General features: G+C 40.8%; 1 protein-coding gene across 2 annotated transcripts in view; it reads left to right on the top strand.

The window, feature by feature from the left end:
- The window catches only part of esyt1b (extended synaptotagmin-like protein 1b), a 34,710-nt gene extending 11,724 nt beyond the window's left edge, over positions 1–22,986 (top strand). The window contains exons 1-46 of one of the 2 annotated variants that reach the window (XM_029113983.2): positions 143–316; positions 1,157–1,277; positions 1,813–1,989; positions 2,308–2,390; positions 2,581–2,629; positions 2,749–2,838; positions 2,990–3,091; positions 5,073–5,144; positions 5,615–5,701; positions 5,819–5,968; positions 6,191–6,310; positions 6,428–6,604; positions 6,791–6,876; positions 7,460–7,508; positions 7,648–7,737; positions 7,864–7,959; positions 8,068–8,139; positions 8,242–8,328; positions 8,701–8,847; positions 8,978–9,087; positions 9,184–9,379; positions 9,510–9,686; positions 11,606–11,688; positions 11,851–11,899; positions 12,021–12,110; positions 12,290–12,385; positions 12,579–12,650; positions 12,743–12,829; positions 12,925–13,071; positions 13,590–13,732; positions 13,858–13,996; positions 14,985–15,091; positions 15,219–15,360; positions 15,538–15,714; positions 16,020–16,102; positions 17,949–17,997; positions 18,159–18,248; positions 19,098–19,193; positions 19,387–19,458; positions 19,551–19,637; positions 19,838–19,984; positions 20,059–20,195; positions 20,737–20,868; positions 20,960–21,062; positions 21,313–21,362; positions 21,763–22,986. In XM_029113983.2, coding sequence (XP_028969816.2) covers positions 231–316; positions 1,157–1,277; positions 1,813–1,989; positions 2,308–2,390; positions 2,581–2,629; positions 2,749–2,838; positions 2,990–3,091; positions 5,073–5,144; positions 5,615–5,701; positions 5,819–5,968; positions 6,191–6,310; positions 6,428–6,604; positions 6,791–6,876; positions 7,460–7,508; positions 7,648–7,737; positions 7,864–7,959; positions 8,068–8,139; positions 8,242–8,328; positions 8,701–8,847; positions 8,978–9,087; positions 9,184–9,379; positions 9,510–9,686; positions 11,606–11,688; positions 11,851–11,899; positions 12,021–12,110; positions 12,290–12,385; positions 12,579–12,650; positions 12,743–12,829; positions 12,925–13,071; positions 13,590–13,732; positions 13,858–13,996; positions 14,985–15,091; positions 15,219–15,360; positions 15,538–15,714; positions 16,020–16,102; positions 17,949–17,997; positions 18,159–18,248; positions 19,098–19,193; positions 19,387–19,458; positions 19,551–19,637; positions 19,838–19,984; positions 20,059–20,195; positions 20,737–20,868; positions 20,960–21,062; positions 21,313–21,362; positions 21,763–21,790 — 4,830 coding nt within the window. In that variant the 5' untranslated portion in view covers positions 143–230 and the 3' untranslated portion in view covers positions 21,791–22,986. Of the gene's footprint in view, positions 1–142; positions 317–1,156; positions 1,278–1,812; positions 1,990–2,307; positions 2,391–2,580; positions 2,630–2,748; positions 2,839–2,989; positions 3,092–5,072; positions 5,145–5,614; positions 5,702–5,818; positions 5,969–6,190; positions 6,311–6,427; positions 6,605–6,790; positions 6,877–7,459; positions 7,509–7,647; positions 7,738–7,863; positions 7,960–8,067; positions 8,140–8,241; positions 8,329–8,700; positions 8,848–8,977; positions 9,088–9,183; positions 9,380–9,509; positions 9,687–11,605; positions 11,689–11,850; positions 11,900–12,020; positions 12,111–12,289; positions 12,386–12,578; positions 12,651–12,742; positions 12,830–12,924; positions 13,072–13,589; positions 13,733–13,857; positions 13,997–14,984; positions 15,092–15,218; positions 15,361–15,537; positions 15,715–16,019; positions 16,103–17,948; positions 17,998–18,158; positions 18,249–19,097; positions 19,194–19,386; positions 19,459–19,550; positions 19,638–19,837; positions 19,985–20,058; positions 20,196–20,736; positions 20,869–20,959; positions 21,063–21,312; positions 21,363–21,762 lie in introns of those variants that run through there. The other variant, XM_010881268.5, reaches the window with a different exon arrangement.

Raw genomic sequence — 22,986 nt, forward strand, 5'->3', positions numbered from 1 at the left:
ACCAACGAGCACAATCAGGAAAGGGACTCCTGGGGAAACGGCAGGAGGGGAAAAACACGAACGCACATACAGGGTACCTGGATGCGTAATAACAATAATAATATATGATATACCACCAGACCCCTCTTTATAATACTATATGATATTTATAGTTTAGAAATCATGTGGTTTCTCTGACAGCCTGGCAGGCAAAACATTGCTGAAATATTGCGTTTAATGCTCAGACTTCTATGGAGCTACTGCACAAGCCGGTAAAATGTTCCACTTTTACAGCCCCTGAGTGTTTAGATCACTTCACAAAACCTGAAAAACAAAGGTATGTAAACACACTACAAGTCTTAGACACTTGAAACCCTTATACAACACCCGCTGTGTAATTTACTTCGTTAAAAAAAAAACATTCCTGCTGGACTTTGGGAATGTATACCTTTTGGAGAATCCATCCCCTTGCACTCCTACCAAAATGAAACCTTACAGAACTACAGACAGCTACCTGTATATTCGATCAGGGTAGGTCAATAATGCAATTGTTTGGGAGGTGAAGGAGAAGAAATTCTTCATTGTCAAAGTGAAGTATACTGCTAAATTACCGTTGGTTCTATGGGTGGTCAGTGTAGCATAGTGCAGCCAGTATAACACAGAATCTTGTTACAAATGTACCCACCATTAAATGAACCACCATTGACAGTCTGGGTTTCTGTGGAGAAGATGGGATTGGTGCAATTTTCTCCTGAATTAAATTTGTTATTAACTTGGCTAACGCTACAGTATATGTTTAACAAGAGAGGTTTTAGGGTCACTAACGTTAACCAGGCTATTGGAGTTGGTTGCATCGGTGCAGATGAAAACAGACCATGTCATTCATTATAATGATTATATGTAGATATGATTGAAAATACAATAATATATATATGCGGTTAGCACATCCAACGGAACTGCAACTATCTGGAATGTTTAAGTATAACTAGTAAAAGTTGTGGAGTTGTCGATGGAGGGCACTGGAAGGAGAGTTTGTTTTGCTCGCCAGGTGGGCGTTCCCATATGTTGTGACATCATGTGAAAACTATCAATACCACCTGACCCCTCTATGTCTGTGTACATGTATATCTACAGAATCTAAAGTCCTGTGTGTCCTTTGTTATCCTCTGTTACTCAGCATCATGTCTGACACTATGATAATGGACGCCATTGCCTCCTTCCTGGTTCTGCCCAACCGTCTGACTGTTCCTCTGGTAGCAGATCTGCATGTTGCCCAGCTACGCTCTCCTCTACCCAGGGTGAGTTCATAACCTGGACCAACATACTCTTCAAACACATACATTTACTCAGACCACCGCTTATGTACTGTATCGTTTGGGGTTCTTTGGAGATCAATATGAGTTTGTTTAGAGTACTTTGGGATGTGTTTGGGGGGGTTTGGGTTAGTTTATATTTGCATTTCGGGTTAGGGTAGGATCTGTTTGGGGTGGTTTGGGTTTATTTGGGGTATATTTGTGTTTCGAGTTTGGGTATTTTGGGATGTGTTTTGGGTGGTTTGGGTTAGTTGGGGGTATATTTGTGTTTCGGGTTAGGGTAGTTTGGGATGTGTTTTGGGTGGTTTGGGTTAGTTTGGGGTATATTTGTCTTTTGGGTCAGGGTAGTTTGGGGATCTGTTTGGGGTGGTTTGGGTTAAGTGGTTTGTTGTGATTAGTAGGACCTTACCAAACTACTTGATAAGTTAACACTGACTCAGAGTTACATATTTCACACAATAGATACACATTAGAGTTTCTACCAGTAGCCATTCCCTAACTATCTCTCCTTCCCTCTCAGGGTGTGGTGCGTATCCACCTCCTGGAGGCTGATGATCTGCCAGCTAAAGACAACTACATGAAGGGGGTGATATCAGGGATGTCTGATCCGTATGCTGTTTGTAGGGTGGGGCCTCAGACCTTCACCTCACAAGTTGTGGACAACACTGTCTGTCCCAAATGGGGAGAGATGTACGAGGTGAGCGAATCAGGTGCTGCACCACCTGGGTCAAATTCATCTTTCAAGGGTGTTGCCACGTACTGTATTAACGTTGGTTTTGGAAGTAGGTGAGTGGGGATTCCCCATATGTTTGTCTGTTTCAAGATCAGTGTGGTTTTTTAATTATACCTCAAATGGCACATAATCAAAAGAGGTATAAAAGACAATGCCACATTATCTATTCATTTGTGTCTTTGTGTTGTTGGTTCTTATGGTCATGTGTGTCTGTTTGTGTGTGTGTGTGTATGTGTCTGTTTGTTTGTTTGTTTGTTTTGTGTGTGTTTGTGCGTGTGTCAGGTCATAGTCCATGAAGTACCAGGTCAGGAGCTGGAGGTGGAGGTCTATGACAAAGACCCAGACAAGGATGACTTTCTGGGCAGGTAGCTGCATCTGTCTGCCTGTCCTGGTTTCTATGTTCCACATGTTTCTGTGTTCCGCTAACCTTCCATTTAGTGTTCTTCCCCCGTTCATATTAACTGGATCTCTTTCCCTTCTCTTTCTCCATGGTCTTGATTTCTTTGTTTCTTTGTGGAATGTCTTCATCTCTGTCTCTTTGCCTCCTCCCTTTAGAACCAAGGTGGATTTGGCTTTAGTGAAGAAGTCCAAAGTTGTCGATGAAGTGAGTTTTCTGTTCTGATGAAGGTCTGATCAAGTGTGGTTCTTAATATGTTGTCATCAACACCGTAAGTAATGTATGTGTTGTCATCATCACAACCTATGTGTTTATGCTTTTTCCAGTGGTTCACTTTGAAAGAAACCAAGTCAGGACGGGTCCATTTCAGACTGGAGTGGTTGGTCCTGCAGCCCAGTACCGAGCGTCTGGAAGAGGTCTGCATCCGTAGTGTGATACTTAGTGTGTCTACGGTGGTTAAATATTGTGGTGACTGTCTACACTTACAGAGAGCCGGTGTGAAGGAATGATATACATAATGAAAAGCTCAGTCATTACCGTCTCCACTTCTCTCTCCCCATCTCCCAGGTTCTTCATAGGAACGAGAGCATGACAGTGTCCAGTAAGAGTTCTGATCCTCCCTCGGCAGCCATCTTGGCAGTTTATCTGGATAAGGCTGAAGCCCTTCCTGTGAGTCACCCCATGTCATTAACCACCTACATCAGCCCTCAAAGCTGCTTCCTGTCAGTGGCTGATGGGGTAGAGCTGGTACTCTCATTAGGGTTGTCTTACACAGCCTCTGCCCTTGTTTATATCACTTAGCTATAATGAGATAGTTGGATAAGTGTAAGGAAACATTTTCAAGTACGCTTCCTCAGTTTTGCTTTCACCGACCCAGCTCTGCCCAATCTGCAAAAGGGAGAGAATGGGAGATGAAGAACTTTCTGGAATGAAACAGGCTTATTGGTGCTTCATTTTGGTTTGCACTTCCTGAAACTGTTGCTACTCATCTCCGCTGTTTCCTTTGTGTGGCAGGACACCTTTGATTTCTCAACTGTCTTCAGCTGTTGCTAAGCAACATCTATGCCAGTGGTTAAAAACCGTAGAAATAGAAATGAGTCTCATCTGTGTATTTATTCCATTACTGCATCACCCCTGGTGACCTGCTATAAGCTTAGATCACATGACTAAATGGGTCATCAAGAGGAATTATTTTATAATGCCCGGTTGACTGCATTAAAATGCTTGATACTATTAATGGCGATCTCCATGCTAGAACACATCCAATCCAACAACTCAACTACTCTCGTCATCAGGAACCAGAGATGCTCACAAGTCTCTGAGCTAGAGTCCAAGTCAAGTCTCAAGTCTCTGAGCTAGAGTCCAAGTCAAGTCTCAAGTCTCTGAGCTAGAGTCCAAGTCAAGTCTCAAGTCTCTGAGCTAGAGTCCAAGTCAAGTCTCAAGTCTCTGAGCTAGAGTCCAAGTCAAGTCTCAAGTCTCTGAGCTAGAGTCCAAGTCAAGTCTCTGAGCTAGAGTCCAAGTCAAGTCTCAAGTCTCTGAGCTAGAGTCCAAGTCAAGTCTCAAGTCTCTGAGCTAGAGTCCAAGTCAAGTCTCAAGTCTCTGAGCTAGAGTCCAAGTCAAGTCACAAGTCTCTTGTGGTTATAATAAGTGTTGCATCACGTACAGCGACCCATCCAGGCTGCTTAGAACACTGCATTGCTATATATAAGGAATTCAAAGCATGTAATATGTTATTATGACTCCTTTATCTATTAGCACACAGTATCAGCTTTGATTTTGATATATAATCAGTGTAAACAGACTATTGCAACATGACAAAAACACCAAGAATGTTTTACTTTTAAGTAAATATCTGTATTTTGCCTTGTAGCTTGAACATACAGTACAGTACAGACCAAAAATTGAGGTTCTGAAGAAAAAGGAGTCCCTTGTCTATCGATGAATTATAATGAAAGGCCTTGGCTCCTATTGTGCTGGTCAATGCTGAGCTAAACACCTATCAGGGTGCGTTTTCAGATGCCTGATAAAATTAGATGTGGTTTTATCGTAATACCGCATATTTTGCATTGAGCGCTTCTATTGTTTGGGCCGTCTTGTTTGAAGGTTTTGAATCCAAAGCTTACAATGAATGGCACAGCAGCGGCCAGTGCATTCGACATGTTTGTTGGTTGTCCTCTCATGTGTGGCCGGGCATTCGCAGCCAGCAATACGTAGTACGTGTTACATAGGCAGGTTATAGGTAACAGAGGGAGGGGTATAGCGAGCTCATCAGACGTTTCCCAAAAATGAACATTGTTCACGAGTCCCGCAGCTCGAGTCCGAGTCGAGTCTGAAGTCTTTTGAGGACGAGTCTCAAGTCGAGTCTGAAGTCACTGTGTGTGCGACTTAAGTCGCACTCGAGTCCAAGTCTCAAACTCGAGTCCCCATCTCTGTCAGGAACATCAGTGATGTAAATGTCCGGAAACACCTTTTTATTTTGTTTGACACTTTACCCACCTTTTTTGAAAAAATGTCCAATTTCTTTCCCCAGCGTGTCAGTGAAGAACATGATTAGCTGAAGCTGCTGGGTTAAGGATTTATAATGCAGTTTAATGATGGATACATGGTAAATTGAGTTTGATATATGGGTTTATATGTGTGTGCTTTTCAGATGAAGAAGGGCAATAAAGAACCCAGCCCCATGGTGCAGATGTCTGTGCAGGACGTAACCAGAGAGAGCCGGGTAAGACTATTACAGGGCTGTAGATTACACAACATGTTCTCACGCACATTTACATATTTGGACATATGTATATGTGATCGTCACGTCAACAATATGAGAGTGAAGTGGCTTTGTAACCCCTCCCAGACTCATGGACATTAATAGTATTTTTTCTGAGGGCCTCATCTTGGCATGTTAAGACCTAACGAGTTACCTTCCCAAGTTACTCTCTAATGGTATTTCTAGTCTTTTGCACCTGTTTTGGTGCAGTTGATTTTAATTTGCTGCATTAATTCCGCTGCATGAAGAAATTTGATTTCTGTCTATTTTAATTGTACAGTTTTCAAAGTAAAACATGAATGTGGTTGGAATTTAGCTAAATTACCAATGAGTAAAAAAATTGACTTTCCAGGAAGTATACCTACTTTTTCACATGACTTTACCCTTTTGCTAATAGTCAGACATATTCTCTTCTGACATGTAACTTTCAGACATCTTGGACAACCATCAACCCAGTGTGGGAAGACGCCTTTACCTTCTTCATCCCAGATCCTCGCAAGCAGTCAATTGACATTCAGGTACATTGATATATTTTATTTGATAACATGTTCTTGAGTTTTGATGAATGGTTTAATGTCTTTTCCTCTTAACAGTCTGTTGAATGACCTCACTCTGTCCTTGTGTATGTGATTTAGGTGAAGGACAATGACAGGACACAGAGTCTAGGGAGCCTGTCCATCCCTCTGTCACGCCTGCTGTCCAGCCCCAACCTGTCTCTGGACCAGTGGTTCCAGCTGGACAACTCTGGTTCCGCCAGCCGAATCTATATCAACACTGTTCTCAGGGTAAAGACTGGTACCTCCTCTCAGAAACAAAACTAAGATTGATGCACAAAACAATTGCTCAGTTTTGCATGTTTGTAAGGCATACTTGTCTCATCTTTTGTCTTTTTTATTTCTCTGTTTCTCTCTGTCTTTCTTTCTGGATCACATTCTCTGTCTCTGACTCCCTGTTTGTCTCAAATTTTTCTGTCTCTGTCTTTGTCTGTCTCTTTCATTCACTCATAGGTGTTGTGGTTGGATGAAGAGAACATTTCTGCTACCTCGACCGAAGCAGCCAACCTAGCAGCTGACCTCTCAAAGATACGCCCCCAGCAGACTTCACCTGACCCCAGCTTTGCCACAGAGGTAAAGCAGGGCTGTTGACGTGAACACATGGATAGACATACATTTTTTTGTTAAGACAATTAAAGAAAGTGAAAGTGTGTAATTGCAGTGTTTTTCTTGTATTTATATTTTGTTTAGGGGGTGCTGAGAATCCACCTTCTAGAGGGCCAGAATCTGGTTCCCAAGGACAACATGATAGGGGGTATGGTGAAGGGCAAAAGTGACCCCTACGTAAAAATCAACATTGGTGGGGAGACCTTTGAAAGTCGGGTCATCAACAGGAACCTAAACCCTACCTGGAATGAGATGTATGAGGTAACTTATGTTAGCTGAAGACCATGGTTGTATTGGTGTTGTGACAAGTGAAACACTTCTAAGCAAATGAATCCAATATGAATAAATGTAATCATTTTGGGGAAGACCTGTGTGTTTCCAGTTACAGTGTTTTTATTTATATTATGTTTAACACTGCCCTCATGAAGCCTGTTGCTTGTCTACTAGGTGGTTCTGACCACACTGCCTGGACAGGAGCTGCATTTAGAGGTGTTTGATAAAGACATGGACATGAAGGATGACTTCATGGGCAGGTATGAGTCTCTGGGAGCTAGGACCTATGTTTTTTACACTTGGCAGAGCCATGTAGTATTAAGAAAGTCGGGCCAGCTTTTAGAATGCTGTCATGTTTGGATCTTTAATCTTTACACAAAAATACAAGACCACCTATGCTAATTACTGAATTAACAGAAGTTTTTATTGATTAGCATTGTAAGTAATATATATCCAAGCCCTTATGAGCCATTATATGTGTTGTGGTGTCTACAAATTGCAAATGTATCAGGAATAAGCAGCAAAACCAGTCCCTGTAAATTATCACTTATCAATTTGCCAAACTCTCTATGTCCTTTATAATATTACACTGACTATGTGTCTATGTGGCCAAACTCAATATACAGTATAATATGACTGAGTCATTGGTCAAACTATTTAAAGTGTAAAATAACCCTGATTCATTGGGCAAACTCAATATACAGTATAATGTGACTCTGAGTCATTAGCCAAACTCTATATGCAGTACAGTATGACTCTGAGTAGTCCTTTGTTGAGGGATATTCCATGTGTTTGTTGTTGTTGTTGTTGTTAGAAGTCTAACTTCATAACATGCTTTTCCAGGTTGAAGATCAATCTGAAGGATATCATTACTTCTCAGTACACTGATCAGGTGAGGTCTACCTGCAAGGTAGTTGACATGAACTGCCAAATGGAAATACTATTCTCTGTTCCCATCCCATGTGAAAGCTCATTAGTTCCCCTTTTTCAGTGCTACAGTACACTTTGTTGTTGTTGTCTCTCTGTTCCAGTGGTACACTCTGAATGATGTCAAGTCAGGTCGTGTTCACCTGGTTCTGGAGTGGGTTCCTACTGTGTCAGAGCCCGACATACTAGATCAGGTCGGTCCCATTATGCTATGGGTTATATTGAAATATAAAATATTGTCTGTATTTTGAAAGCACATAATCCCAATGAAGCAGAAATGAGAGTAATACCTCCATCTGTGACCTTTAAATGCCCCTCAGCTGTTCCAGTTCCAGACGAGACAGTCGTTCAACAACAAGGCTGTCCCCTCCATGGCCTTACTGTTTGTGTTTGTGGAGAGGTCAGATGGCCTACCAGTGAGTCTGACATTATCCACCTCCTGTGTTTGAAAGGGGTTTCAGTGTGTGATTTATATTTAAAGGACTAATAACTTCGATGTTATGTCTTGAATGTTTTTATTCTAGCTGAAGAAGAGTGGGAAGGAGCCAAAAGTAGGAGCTGAACTTGTTGTAGGGGGGACCTCCCATAAAACGACGGTGAGGCAACCCATTCATTGTGTCTATAAAAAGATGGGCTTTGTTCAGACTGTGATATGGTATTTTCAGTTGTTTCAACCTGTCATTTCTGTCGCTGTAAAGGTGTGTGATCGCACCACATCCCCCCAGTGGGACGAGGCTTTCTATTTCCTGGTTCGTGACCCCAGAGAGGAGCTCCTTATAGTGAAGGTAGTGTGTATATTCAAACAATAAGGCACAAGGGTACATGGTGTATGATCAATAGAAAGAAAGAGCTGTTCTTAGGCCTGACACATTGTGGAGTGCCTGTACACAGCGCTTTGCCGTGGTACGTTGGCAATATACAACACACCCCGAGACGCCTAATTGCCAACACAATTAATGCCGTAAAAAGTGACGTGATTTCATACTTGTGGTATACCGTCTCTTATACCATGGCTATTGGCCAATCAGCATTCAGGATTTGAACTACCTGATTTACAACTTATTATATTACCATGTTGTTCATAATAATATATAAAATAGTTGTGATTTTCACCCATCCTAACAGCTCATCCATTCATAACCTTTTTCCCCTTCTAGTTGTCACACTGTTGGACCTTGCCCATTGGTTCTCTGGTGGTCCCGCTCAGAGAACTGCTGTCAGAACCAGATCTGGTACTGGATCAGTGGCTGAGTCTGGATGGAGCTTCACCTGACAGTCAGATTCTTCTTAAGGCTGAACTCAAAGTGAGAAACACTCAGAAATCAACACAAGCACGATTTTAGTGTTTAGAAGGCACCTAGGATTTGTATGGATTTCTGCTATAATGTTGGATAGTGGGATTATATGCTTGTGTACCTTGTTGTTCCACAACAGGTGCTGTGTCCTAAGAAGTGTAAAATTGATGTGGATAAGGCAGATCCACCCAGAGGTGGAGCCAGCTCAACACCTGAACAGAAACGGGAGAAAGACACTGTGTTGCAGAGGTGAGACAATATACAACAAACAAGGTTTCCCAATAAAGTTTATCATATTTACATACACAAATTTTGTGTTTTTGTTGCTCCACCATGTCCATTCAGGTCTAGTTCTGTGGACACTCCCAGCTCTCCAGCCCCCAGCCTTCCCGCCATCCCATTACCAAAGCCAGAGGAGACTAAGAAGGTAACGGCTACGGAGGAGGTCCCTCAGAAGGTACCTGAGGAAGTCTCTGTGGAACCCAGTCCTGCTGAAACACTCCCCACACACACCAACCCTGGACCTGGCTTTGCCTCTGAGGTGAGACAGTGAGCCAATAGGCCATTTTTGTGTGAATGAGAGATGTACTACAATATACAGCCGTGGGAATGGGGTTTATCATGTTTTACTGCTGCATTCGTGCTGTCTGGTTAGCAGTGTTTGTTTTTAGGGGGTGCTGAGAATCCACCTACTGGAGGCCCAGAATCTAATTGCCAAAGACAATCTGATGGGGGGCTTGAAGAAAGGCAAGAGTGACCCATATGTGAAAATCAACATCGGAGGAGTCACATTTAAGAGTCATGTGGTCAAGGAGAACCTCAACCCCACCTGGAATGAGATGTTTGAGGTATGGAGGGGTTGGTAGATTTGAGGGAGACTGTGTGATGTGTATAGACTATATACACGGTGAACATACCCACATACTGTACCTTTAAAGGTCATCCACATCCATATACTCGTTCTCATCCATTTCAATGTCTAGGATCTCACACTCAGCAATGATCTCAGGCTCCTGAGCTTGTTCTATGATGGGGTCAGGGACAGGGCACTCGTCATGAAGCCAGGAGTTTGGTTGTAGGTCTGGCGTGCGCCTTGGCTTGCAAATGATCATCCGGTTACACAGGCACAGCCTCAGCCGGCTCCCACTTTTTTAAGACTCTAATCTCTTCCTGACTTGCTCCCTCTAAGTCTTTGTCTTAGCTCCTCCGTACCTTTCTCCTTCAACCTTTTCTTCTTGATCATTTTGGTCTGTTTCTTTTCCTTACTTTCTCAAGTTCTCCCAGGTTCTCCTCTCCCGGCCGGACCGTTTCTTCTGTGCAAGTGTCTTTCAGTCTTTCATTCTTCAGTATCTGTGTCTTTGTAAACTCTCTCTGCTGCTCTGCTTTTCTCTGCCTGAGTATATCTATCAATCTCCTGCCTCTTAGGTTTTTTTCTCTTTCTCTCTTTCTTAATATCTCTCTGTCATTGTCCTCCTCCTTAAAATATACCCACCCTTCACTTAGAAATGCATGATACAAAACCGATACAAACAACCCATGCATACATTTTTCCTATTATTCAATACAGGATTAAAATATTTTACCTGCTCTCTCATTTTCTCGAACCGCTCATCTTCCCAACAGGCTTTCTTCATTCCGCTAGTCCTCAGTGGTCTCCCATAGTCCCTTAGTTTGACCTCATCCCTGGATGGATTCTTGTTCTCCATGTCAAGCAGGGCCTCTCCCCTCCTCACTCTCTACCTCAATCTTATCTCTTAAAGCATCCTCAGTCATTATTGCGGTCTTGCAAAGTTTTGCCAAATATCTTTCTTCTGCCTCTTTGTCTTTCTCTAACTCAAACTTTTTCTCTATCTCTAGCTGTACCTTGTGTGTCTGCCAAAGTTCCCACATTCTAATTCTATAGGTTCTACCTTTTATGATGTCAAGCATCACTCTGACTACAGTAAAGTGAATGGCTGTGTCCAAAGGTTTGACTGGTACTGTGTATATATATTTAAATTATTTCCCTTTTTTACATTCTAAGTATTCTAAGAAAACATTCTTATTCACAACGACCTGGTAGTAATTATGCTTAACTGTCTTGCTCTGGGACATATTGACAGCAGTTTTCATTATGTACTCTAAAATGGTATTACAAGTAACTCAAGTAACTTGTATAGGTACTTCACCAAACGTACCCTATATACCTTCTTGGTTAATGTTTCCATAGCTAGGGCTGACATTGAAGACCCCAGCCATTTCTTGGTAAAATGAATCTTAAAAGGTCCCAGCATCCATAGTCAGAGCAGGTCCACCAAGGCCTTGGCTCACAGAGTCACTGTAGCCAGATTGTGGAGATGGAAACACTTGTACCTTCAGTGGTGAAAGATAATTTGGTACAATATTTAACATCAATATGTAAGATATTGTCCATAATATCTCTGAAGTAATGGTGGAATACTAGTTTCACAACATTGTAAAATGCTGAATTTTCACCCTTTCTCTCATCCATCAGCATCACCGAGACACGCAATCATCTCTCGTCTAACAAACAATTGCAGACAACAAATGTGAAATCCCTCTATCATTTCCTGGTTCCTAAAATTCTACACAGTTCACTCATTTTCCATTTGAGTGAGAAAACAAGCGCTGAATAGTGTGGTGAATAACTGACATCTAAATTGCCTTTTAAATATTAAATGTGTATGCAGTTGTGCTGTTGCTGTAATTGAGCTAACGTCCTAACTTGGAACATCAACTTTAATGTTCCTGTGATTATTGTCACCAGACGGTGATGACCCCACAGCCAAGTCAGGAGGTCCAGGTGGAGCTGTATGATAAAGACATGGACTCTGATGACTTCCTGGGCAGGTGAAAGGAACTTTACCTATTCCCAATGTAGTGCACTGCATTTGACCAGGAGCCAATGAGAGTTAGACTTGGTCCTGTAATGTTAAAGACATCTTGGTTTAAAGCATACTTTGTAGTTCTCTGTCAAAGTGTTGAACTTTAAGTATTCTTTCTTTTTTCAAGGTGTCACATCAGTATGAAAGACATCATCCAGTCCCAGTATACAGAACAGGTGTGCATTTCTCCATCTACTTTTGAACTAAGTAATGTCGGTACCATCTTCTACTAGCACTCTGTGAGCATTAGTTTAATTTTCAGAACACTAGCTGATGTGAAGTTTGTGTCTCTTCCAGTGGTTCACTCTCAAGGATGTCAAGTCAGGTCGTGTTCACCTGGTACTGGAGTGGGTGCCTACTGAATCAGAACCAGAACAACTGGATCAGGTTGGTTCCATTTTTATCCGCTCTGTCTCTACAATATTATTCTCCTCACCCATCAATAGTTTTTTCAGTGTTACAATTACCATCATAACCTTATCATAACCTCTTCCCAAGTCCATACCACTTTCCTCTATTTCTCCGTTTTGATGTTATTTCGATGTGATTTAAATGTCATGCTCCAGGTACTGCAGCTGCAGTCTCTCCAGTCCTACCAGAACAAGGCTGTTCCTGCTGCTGCTCTGCTCTTCGTCTACATGGACAGAGCCCACTCACTGCCTGTGAGTCACCTTTTACGTCTGACCCCTCATCTCTAACACTGTTAAACTTTGGTTTTGGGATGGGAGCTGTGTTTGTGTCTTATGCCAAGATGTGGATTTTGGAATGTTTCATTATCACTAGCTTATCACAATCCTTAGTTCTGCATTAATATTGTGTGATCCCTGTACTATTGTGTGATCTCTGGTTTTGTAGTTTAAGAAGAGTGGGAAGGAGCCCAAGGCTGGAGCTGAGTTGGTTCTGGGGAAGACAACCTACAGAACCAAGGTGATATTTTCACTTTGTCATTTTAGGTGGTCCATATTATCCAAGATTGACTGGATAACTTCACTTTTGCCCTTTATTCTCTGATTCTGAAGGTGTGTGATCGCACCAAGTCACCCCAGTGGGACGAGGCTTTCTACTTCCTCATTCATGACCCCAGAAAGGAAATCCTCATAGTGAGGGTGAGTGTTCAGCCTGACTCAGGATTGATTTACTAAACACCTCCCATTAAACACTTTTTTATTTGATGTAATTCTGTCTGTATTATATTGCCTAGCTCTCCAGTGCTTGGGATCAGGCGTTAGGTTCTGTGGTGATACCAGTTAGAGAGCTGCTGTCAGAACCAGGTCTGGTCCTGGATAAGTGGCTGAGTCTGGATGGAGCTACACCTGACAGTGAGATTCTACTGAGGGCAGAGCTGAAGGTGACACAATCACACATACACATACAGTATCTCATGAAAGTGAGTACACCCCTCACATTTTTGTAAATATTTGAGTATATCTTTTCATATGACAACACTGAAGAAATGAACCTTTGCTAATTGGGCCCAATTTGGACATTTTCACTTAGGGGTGTACTTACTTTTGTTTCCAGCGGTTTAGACATTAATGGCTGTGTGTTGTGTTATTTTGATTGGACAGCAAATGTACACTGTTATACAAGCTGTACACTCACTACTTTACATTGTAGCAAAGTGTCATTTCTTCAGTGTTGTCACATGAACAGGTATACTCAAATATTTACAAAAATGGGAGGGGTGTACTCACTTTTGTGAGATACTGTACCTCAGTCAGCGCTTTAGACTTACGGACAAAATACTGCTATTTAAAAATACTTTGTAGAGTAGACACTATACATGATGTACTTGACCTGCATGTTCAGGACTACACAGTCTAATCCTTTCCCTATTAGTCAATAATTAGATGTTGTTCTTCATAGATCCTGAACTCAAAGATGGCGGAGAGTGGTGGGGTACCATATGGCTCTGTCCCCGGTCCACAAATCATTAGTAGTGAGAAGAAAGAACTGCATGTTTCTCCGTCCAGTGAGAAGGAAAAACACAGTAAAGCGCCCTCTGAAGAGTGAGTTTTTTTTTTCAGTTAACTTGATTGAAATGTAATTATAAGTTAATTGCAAAAGAAATCTGAATTAAGCAAATGGGAACACTTTTCAGCATGGTTTTCTGTCTATGTGCATCTACTCTCAGGTCTGTTCAAGTCTCCAGCCAACCCTCTATCTCAGAAACTGAGGAAGTAGAAGTGGTCTATGAGGTTTCCACTGAAGACCCCAGCCTTCCTGAAACTCTCCCCACACAGCCAACCCCTGACGGCGGTATGAATACTGAGGTGAGAAACTCTGCCTGTCATTATGAGGCCTGTGGCTGTATTAAAGGTTAGCATGCTTAATTGCAGAAATGGGCACCAAAACCTTAATTAACTTCATATTTTGATGACTTAACATTTAAGTTAACTGTGAAAATCATTATCAGACTTATTAACTTTACTGTTAACTCAAGTCCACTAACCCAAAAACTTTATAAATATAATTTGAATACCCTCTAGAGTCTAAGGAAATGTTTGCTTTTGTTCAGAGTGAGGCACAAGGCCAAATCCAATGCTTGCTGTGCTGAATATCTAGATGCTAGTCAAAAAAGTATTTCTCTGTAGGAAGATTGTGTGCTAATCTCAAAGCTTCAGTATGAAGGTCAAGAGTGAAAAAAACATTTGGGAATCCTCATATAACTAGTGAGCAGCTACTTGTGTGTTGTAAACATCATCTGTGATTGGCCAACAAAGAATGGCTCTCTAGTATCTGTGTGAAATTGATTGGTTATTCATTTTTTACCTTCCGAAAATGGATTAACTTCTACATCACTTTACGCTACCTTGCCTTGACAGAAAAGGATGTGGGTGATGTCATTTGACTTAGTCAGTAAGTCAGGAATCCAGTGGGAAAAAACACAAGCTTCTAGCACATAGAGTTAAAAAAGTACAAATGCATGCCCTTAAAAATACAAAATTTTGTTACTTTGTTAGATGTTTTAGGGGATTTTTATTTTAAAATAAAAAATAAACGTAACCTTTATCGCTAAATTCCGTTACATTTTTAACGATTTAACTGATTAACAGTTATCAAATTAAAATTTTGGTTAACAGGGTTAACTGTTAACAAAGTTTACTTTTTCATTAGCTGTGCACAGCTATGCAGGACTGTAACAAACAGTTTATGTGTTAATGAGACATAGATTATACTTGTTTTTAATGTGAATTGCAAGACCTTTTTCACGATTTTATAACAGCAGTTAAAAGGATGGGTATGTGTGCCCACCAACAGATAGTGGAGCCAGAAGACACTGAGGTGGAAGAATCTCTCACCATCACCCAACAGGCAGTCACAGCAGATGCTGAGGAGCGCCAGCCGAGGCAGGGGCCCATGGGAGAGTGAGCAACCTTCAACAACCGGATGCAGATAGCTCGGAGATGTGCATGTTCTCGCGCTTTTGCATTAAGGATATTAATTGTGGTGAAGCAAATATAAACCTTTGTGTGTGTGTGTGTAAATGTCCAGGTCTGGTATAGAGGACATTGCCAGAGCTACGGTGTCCAGCCTTCCATCAGTGTCTGTACCTGAAGCAGCTGAGGTCCTTCCTGATGTCATTCCTGAAAAACGACCACTTCACACTACCCCTCATCCCAACTTTGGCATTGAGGTGGGCGCTTTACATGCAAATGATTTATAATACCAAGAATAGATGATTCAACTGACATCTTAGAGATTTCTTCGTGAAATGTCTCAATACTTTATATTGTATATACTTTCAGAGAGCTGCTGTACCTTGCTATCGGAAGTGTGATATTGTTGTTGAGGTATGTTGTTCATCCTATAGGGGGTGCTCAGAATCCACATACTGGAGGCCAAGGATCTAGTTGCCATGGACAAGGTCATGGGGGGACTAAAGAAGGGCAAGAGTGACCCCTATGTCAAGATCAACATCGGAGGAGTCAAGTTTAAGAGTCTTGTGATCAAGGAGAACCTCAACCCCACCTGGAATGAGATGTTTGAGGTATGGAGGCAGTGGTAGTTTACTATTTTCAACCTGACTGATGCCATAAAGCGCTGCAACCGACTGTGCTGTAAACAGTAAAAGCTGTATGTATTAGAGTTTGGAGTAGAGAGATATCTTGGTGCAGGATGCTAGATGTCTCTACTCATGGATTATTATGAAATATACCAGCAAAAATAAGCATGTATCTGAGATATCTAGTAATACGTCAGTTGATACTTCTGATACATTTTTATTATCATGAAATAGTGTTGTTTACTATGTGTAGTTGTGTGATCTTGAACTTCCCTGGTGTGTTTCTTCAGACTGTGCTGAGCCCCCATCCTGGTCAGGAGGTCCAGGTACAGCTGTATGATAAAGACTTGGACTCTGATGACTTCCTGGGCAGGTTAGATCAGATATATCTCTGTATATCTATAATGGTTTAGTCAGTAACGTATAATTAAGTGATAAGGCGACAGCACTGTATCATGAATGCAGTCACAGTTAAATGGCCAACATTCTAGCAGAGGGCCAGCCAATCCATTTACCTATGACTTTTCATGTTACATAGCTGTCTCATCACACTGCTTTTACAAAGCGTTACCGAAATATAAAAATAGCTATGAATTGTATGTTTTAGTCCTGATACAAATCTGGTTGTTAGTTGTTTTTTTGACATTTTACCACAGTCTTTATATTGTTGCTTTGTAAAAGGGCTGGTTGTCCATTGTACCAAGCAGGCTAGCTAACAATCTTGTCACTTGCTAGCTAAGTGACAACTTCATATAACTCGGTCACATCAAACAAGCAACTGGAATGAAAGTGACTAGATGCATTTTCCTTTGTTTTAGCTTTTAGCTCTCCCTTTACCTGGATCTGAAATTAAACATAATACTGACATGATGTGAGAAGACATTATCATTGCTGTATATTTAACATTTATATCTTTAAATATCAGATAAATATAATGAGATATTACCTAGTTCAGCTATTGCCAGTCAGCAAATTCACAATCAGAGTGATGACAGCTCTTCAGTAAAGTACAGCCTTATGAACGGGACATTCCGGTTTTAGTTTGACTCCTGCTTTTATTCATAATTTTCAGTCACGTGATGGCTGTGAAAATCATTGTTAAAACATCGCGGCTAACCCTGGGAATTCTATTGAGCTACTGCACAAGCCAGTGAAATGTTCTACTTTTACAGTCCATGAGTGTTTAGATCACCTTACAAAACATGAAAAACAAATGTATACCAACACACTGCAAGTCTTAGGTACTTGTGACCCATATACAACACCCGCATTTAAAAACAGTGACATCCCTCCCGGAGCTGATCTTTGTGGATGTGTACATGCCTTGTGGAGAATCCAACCCCTTACACTGCTACCAAAACGAAAGCGTACAAAAGTACAGACAGCTACCTGTATATTCGATCAGGGTGGGTCAATAATGTAATTGTTAGGGAAGTGAAGAAGACATTTACCTAAATTACCATTGGTTCTATGGGTGGTCAGTGTAGCGTAGTGCAGCCAGTATTACACAGAATCTTGTGACAAATGTACCGGTAATAATATAAATGTTTTCCCAATGTCAGGTAAATCGTTCCTACTGTTTAGATGACCCATCATTGACAGCCTGGGTTGCTATGGGGAAGGTTGGATTGGTGCAATTTTCTCCTGTATTAACTTTGTTATTAATTTAGCTAACGCTATTGTGTTTAACAAGAGAGGTTTAGCTAGTCTCACTAACGTTAGCTAGGCCATTGCCAATGCAAAGGCATTGGAGTAGGTTGCATCGGTGAAGACGAAAACAGACTTTCATTCATTACAATGATTACATGTAGATATGATTGCAAATACAATATATATTAGCGCATCAAATGGAACTGCAACTATCTGGCATTTTGAAGTATAACTAGTAAAAGTTGTCGATGGTGGGCAATGGGAGGAGACTTTGTTTTGCCCGCCAAGTGGGCGTTCCCAAATGCCGTGACGACACGTGAAAACTGTATGAGTGCTGGTCAAAAGTACTGCAAAGGGCTCCAGACTTTTAGATGACTTAATGTCAATCTTGTGTGCTACCATTTGGTATACACACAAGACTGATGGTCTAATGCGCTTTGGCTGCTTTACTCTGTGCTTGCTCGACTCCTCTACTTTCTACATGTTGAATTCTAACTTGATCATTGAAATGGTCACAGGAATTCAGTGTTTTTTTGACAGCTGCTAAACTTGTTTTTTTGTATGTGCAGGTTTATGGTCAGGCTGAGTGATGTCATCAGTTTCCAGTATACTGACCAGGTAGGTCTGTCTCATACAGCAGAGTTTGATATTTTCCTTCTTCAACTTGTTTGGCACTCACTTAGAGGCCTAATGTCAGGGGAAAACCCTGATATTGTCCCAGCTTAGTTTCATCTTCACCTTTATTTGTACAAAACAGTCTACTGCATATTGTTTTCCAGTGGTTCACACTGACGGATGTCAAGTCAGGTCGTGTTCACCTGGTACTAGAGTGGGTTCCTACTGTATCAGAACCAGAACATCTGAATCAGGTCTGTCCCACTCTTTTTGCAGTTTCTTCTGACTATCCTGTTTCTGATAAAACAATGAATGTCTTTATATAGTCACCTTAAAAAATATATAATACTCTTCAAATCAAATTATGCAAATCACTTGGTGTACAACATATTTACAGGTATCACTTCTCAGCCCTCCTTCACTATGTGGTCCAGTACCTTTCCATTAAGACATAAACTAGTCTCTGATTCTTGTGCCTAGCACAGTGTTATCAGCATTGATAAAGCCATTGAACTGGAGAGGAGTAGAATCACATTCCAAACGGTTAGGGTCTGTATTTGCGCTAGAAGAAAAGCCTCTCACATAATCCAAACCTATGTAATGTTAATTCTTTAAACCAGCTAATTATAATGCATGCATAGAACCAGGGATTAAATTGGGTAGGAGGTTGATAGAGCTGAGCTCATGCACATATGGTTAAAAGGAGACCTTGTGGGAGCTGAGCGCCTGTACTTCCACTGGCCAGCAGTTTAACATTTTAGATTCAACTGATTTAAACCCAATGTAACCTCTTTTTAGAACTATATTATTAGTATTTGTAAAAAAAAAAAAAGCAATACTTTTCATTGACTTGAAAGTACTAGTTCTAAAGCAGTCTAGTCATGAACAAAACCAAACCTCTCCCATGTGTACCTTTCATTTGAGTTGAACAGCATCTCTCCTTACCCATCACTCTCTCTTTTACAATCATATCACTGATTTTTAGAACGTATTAGGCATAAAAATAGGACAGTGTTAGTATTATAAGATGCGATGTCCATACCACTTTCCTCTATCTCTCCGTTTTGATGTTATTTTGATGTGATTTAAATGTCATGCTCCAGGTACTGCAGCTGCAGTCTCTCCAGTCCTACCAGAACAAGGCTGTTCCTGCTGCTGCTCTGCTCTTTATCTACATGGACAGAGCCCACTCACTGCCTGTGAGTCACCTTTTACCTCTGACCCCTCATCTCTAACACTGTTGAACTTTGGTTTTGGGATGGGAGCTGTGTTTGTGTCTTATGCCAAGATGTGGATTTTGGAATGTTTCATTATCACTAGCTTATCACAATCCTTAGTTCTGCATTAATATTGTGTGATCCCTGTACTATTGTGTGATCTCTGGTTTTGTAGTTTAAGAAGAGTGGGAAGGAGCCCAAGGCTGGAGCTGAGTTGGTTCTGGGGAAGACAACCTACAGAACCAAGGTGATATTTTCACTTTGTCATTTTAGGTGGTCCATATTATCCAAGATTGACTGGATAACTTCACTTTTGCCCTTTATTCTCTGATTCTGAAGGTGTGTGATCGCACCAAGTCACCCCAGTGGGACGAGGCTTTCCACTTCCTCATTCATGACCCTAAAGAAGAGATGCTCATAGTTAAGGTGAGATGTTGTTTGTGTGTGTGTGTGTTTGTGAGAGAGAGAGAGACCGCTTCCTCTTCTATTACTCATTTAAAACCCAGTACAATTTCGTTATAGTCCACTTACATTAAAATGTTGTCACGACATTACAAAAATACTATAATTCATGTAAGTAAATAATTATGTATCTAATGTTAATGGGTTTTCTTTTGTACCTGCAGCTTTCCAGTGCTTGGGATCAGGCGTTAGGTTCTGTGGTGATACCAGTCAAAGAGCTGCTGTCAGAACCAGGTCTGGTCCTGGATAAGTGGCTGAGTCTGGATGGAGCTACACCTGACAGTCAGATTCTACTGAGGGCAGAGCTGAAGGTGACACACACAAACACTTCTATATCCTCTATCATGTGTTGAAATGCTAACTTACAACATGTATCTTTCACCAGATTCTGCACTCTAAAATGGTGGAGCTGATAGGTCAGGGAACTCTACCTTGTGCTGCTGGGAACCATGGTCAGGTGAAGCTCTCTGTGTCTTATGCATCAAAGGAGAAGAAACTCGCCGTCGCAGTCCACGCCTGCAGGTCTGCATCCGAGTTTTAGCATTATTCATAACACCACCATGTCATGTAGCAAGAGCGCTGCGTTTGTCATGTTCCGGTCACATGACAGTCAGCAAAACAACTGCCCGTACATACACTGATGAGCCACAACATTATGACCAGTCACAGGTGAAGCCTGAATAACGTTGATTGTCTCCTAATAAGGGCACATGTCAAGCTCTGGGTAAATTAGATGGTAAGTGAACAATCAGTTCTCACAGTCAACGTGTTGGATGCAGGAGAAATGGGCAGGAGGAAAGACCTTAGCGACCCTGACTAGGGCCAAATTGTTATGGCCAGACGACTGGGTCAGATCATCTCTGAAACTGCAAGGCTTGTGGGGTGCCTACACATAATGTATATCATAAGTTTCCGCTTGGTGCTGAAGAAGCGGTTCCTTCCTGTAATGATACGTCTATCATATATTTTCACATACTGTACAATTTCCTACCTTTTTGTTACCTGACCAATTGACCCCACTGGTTTTTAAGGCCCTGGATCATATGTTCCATGTTGTATGTAGGGATCTGCCTTCTTCCAGCAAGGATGGTCTCGACACCTACATCTCCCTCATTCTGCTGCCAGACAAAAGCAAGGCCGCCAAGAGGAAGACGAGCATCAAGAAGAAAGACCTCAACCCAGAATACAATGAAAGGTGTGAGACGTTATCAACACTGATGTGTGTGAACTGACTCGTCGAAACATGTGTTGGAACCATTCAAACGTGTTCTGTACCTCCTATGTAGGTTTGACTTTGACTTGTCTTTGGAGGATGCCAGTCACAGGCATCTCAGTGTGTCAGTGAAGAACAGCTCTGCCTCCTTCAGGAGCAGTGATCTCATTGGACAGGTCAGCATGGACATGGATCACCGTGAATGCTATTGTAACCTTGTACTCAACACACGGGACTATACTCAGCATGCAGTGTTTTATCGGCTGTATAGCTTTGGAGAAAACTTTTATTTCTTGCACTTTTTGTTCTGTACATACATGCTTACCTTTCTCACCTGGTGCAAATGATGTTTAACTGCTGCAATATCATGTTAGTACTGTACAAATGTAGCTTGTTTTAAATAATGTGCATATCCATATTATTTAGGTGCTGATAGAACTTGCTCAGATTGACCTTGCCTCTGGGATCACAGAATGGTGAGTAAAAGCATTAAATATTGACTCATTGAGTTCACAGCCACTGTTCATATGTAATACATATTCTATTGTAATGTTAACTTCTGCTATCGTTAAGATATCTGGATGATTTACAGCATCGTATTTGTGGTCAAAATGTACTGAATTCAGCTTAAAATGTAAAGAAATCTGACTTACATTTCCCAAATCATCAAGGTATCTTATTTCTCAGAATGTAAAATGTTATAGATCTTAATATGCTACTGACATGTTAAAACTGGTTTATTAATTATTGATGGCACTAATGAAGTTGGGGTTGATAGAAAGCTTATCCCACACTAAAGTTTGCACTGTATTAAAACTCTAACATTCTGAGTAATTGCAATACAATATGTTAATTAAACCACTTTCAATCGTACAGGTTTGACTTGAAAGAAGAGGGTGAATAGTGGACTCGTCTGCAGTTGTCATACCTGCCATACCACAGGGTTAAAGTTCACCTCTAAAGCCACACGCTGTTCCCTTCCTTCATCTACTTACGACACCAAACACTGCTGCAGCCTGCCTTGTTCTCTCGTTGGTCTTGACGTTGACCTGTTCATATATCTATCTATATATCCAAATGTCATTATTATCATCAAACAAACTGGGCAAAAACAATCTAATAACCTGGACTGGATCAAGAGAAAGTCAATATTGTACAATTAGATATGAAGTATTTACCTAGTATTAATTGTTATGAAGGTTAGTGTGTGTATATACTTGTCAAATAGATAAGAAAGTTACTGATGAGAGTTAGAACTGCATATGAAAGGGAAACTTGAAATCTAGATTATTTGAAGGTTATAAATGTTACATGTTCAAGGTACTACGGAAAGATTGCCAAATGCACTTATCTTGCTGAAGTACTTTATTGGTGAAGAAGGCATGTTTATTAAGGTAAAAGACTCCTGTCTGAATAAGGAAGTGAATAGCAAATGAGCATTCAGTATCAGAATGTTTATATGTTGGTTGATACCAGAGGGGGAAAAAACAATCTGGAAGATATATCAGGGAATTCCATAATATATTATGAATATGTAAGATTGAAAGTATCGTATTAAGGTTTTAATTATTACAGTATGGCCCGTGTCCTTGCATATTCAGTCATAGTCGGATACACAGTAAAACTTAATCCCCCAACGCCTTAACTCAGTGTTTAGTCAGGAAGCTTACTAAAAGACAGCTCAGATTTTATGTTATTATACAGAACCCACTGCTAAGCACTATATAGTACTGATCATCTCTTTATTATGTAAAATGCAGCCAAATGAAGTTACTCTAATAATACATATTATGTATACTGAACTGTAAGGTTCAAAAGTGTTTTTATTTTCCTCATTCATTGTCATAGTGTTGATTCATTCATTCAAAACATGCTCCATTCCATGTTGTTATATATACAGAACATGAATGTTATTTTTATGTGCTTGGAGAGAACTTACACACACTGCTGCATTGATGGGTTTTATTTTTGTGTTGCAGCTAATATTTTTATTGTATTTTTACTTCAATAAAACATTTCAATTGTTTTGCATACATTTGTGCATCTATTCACTCTTTATGTCATGTGTTTCCAACATGAAAATAAAATGTTGGACTGAAA

The sequence above is a fragment of the Esox lucius genome, chromosome 17 (genome assembly GCF_011004845.1).
Source record: "Esox lucius isolate fEsoLuc1 chromosome 17, fEsoLuc1.pri, whole genome shotgun sequence".
In the NCBI taxonomy this organism is placed as follows: Eukaryota; Metazoa; Chordata; class Actinopteri; order Esociformes; family Esocidae; genus Esox; species Esox lucius.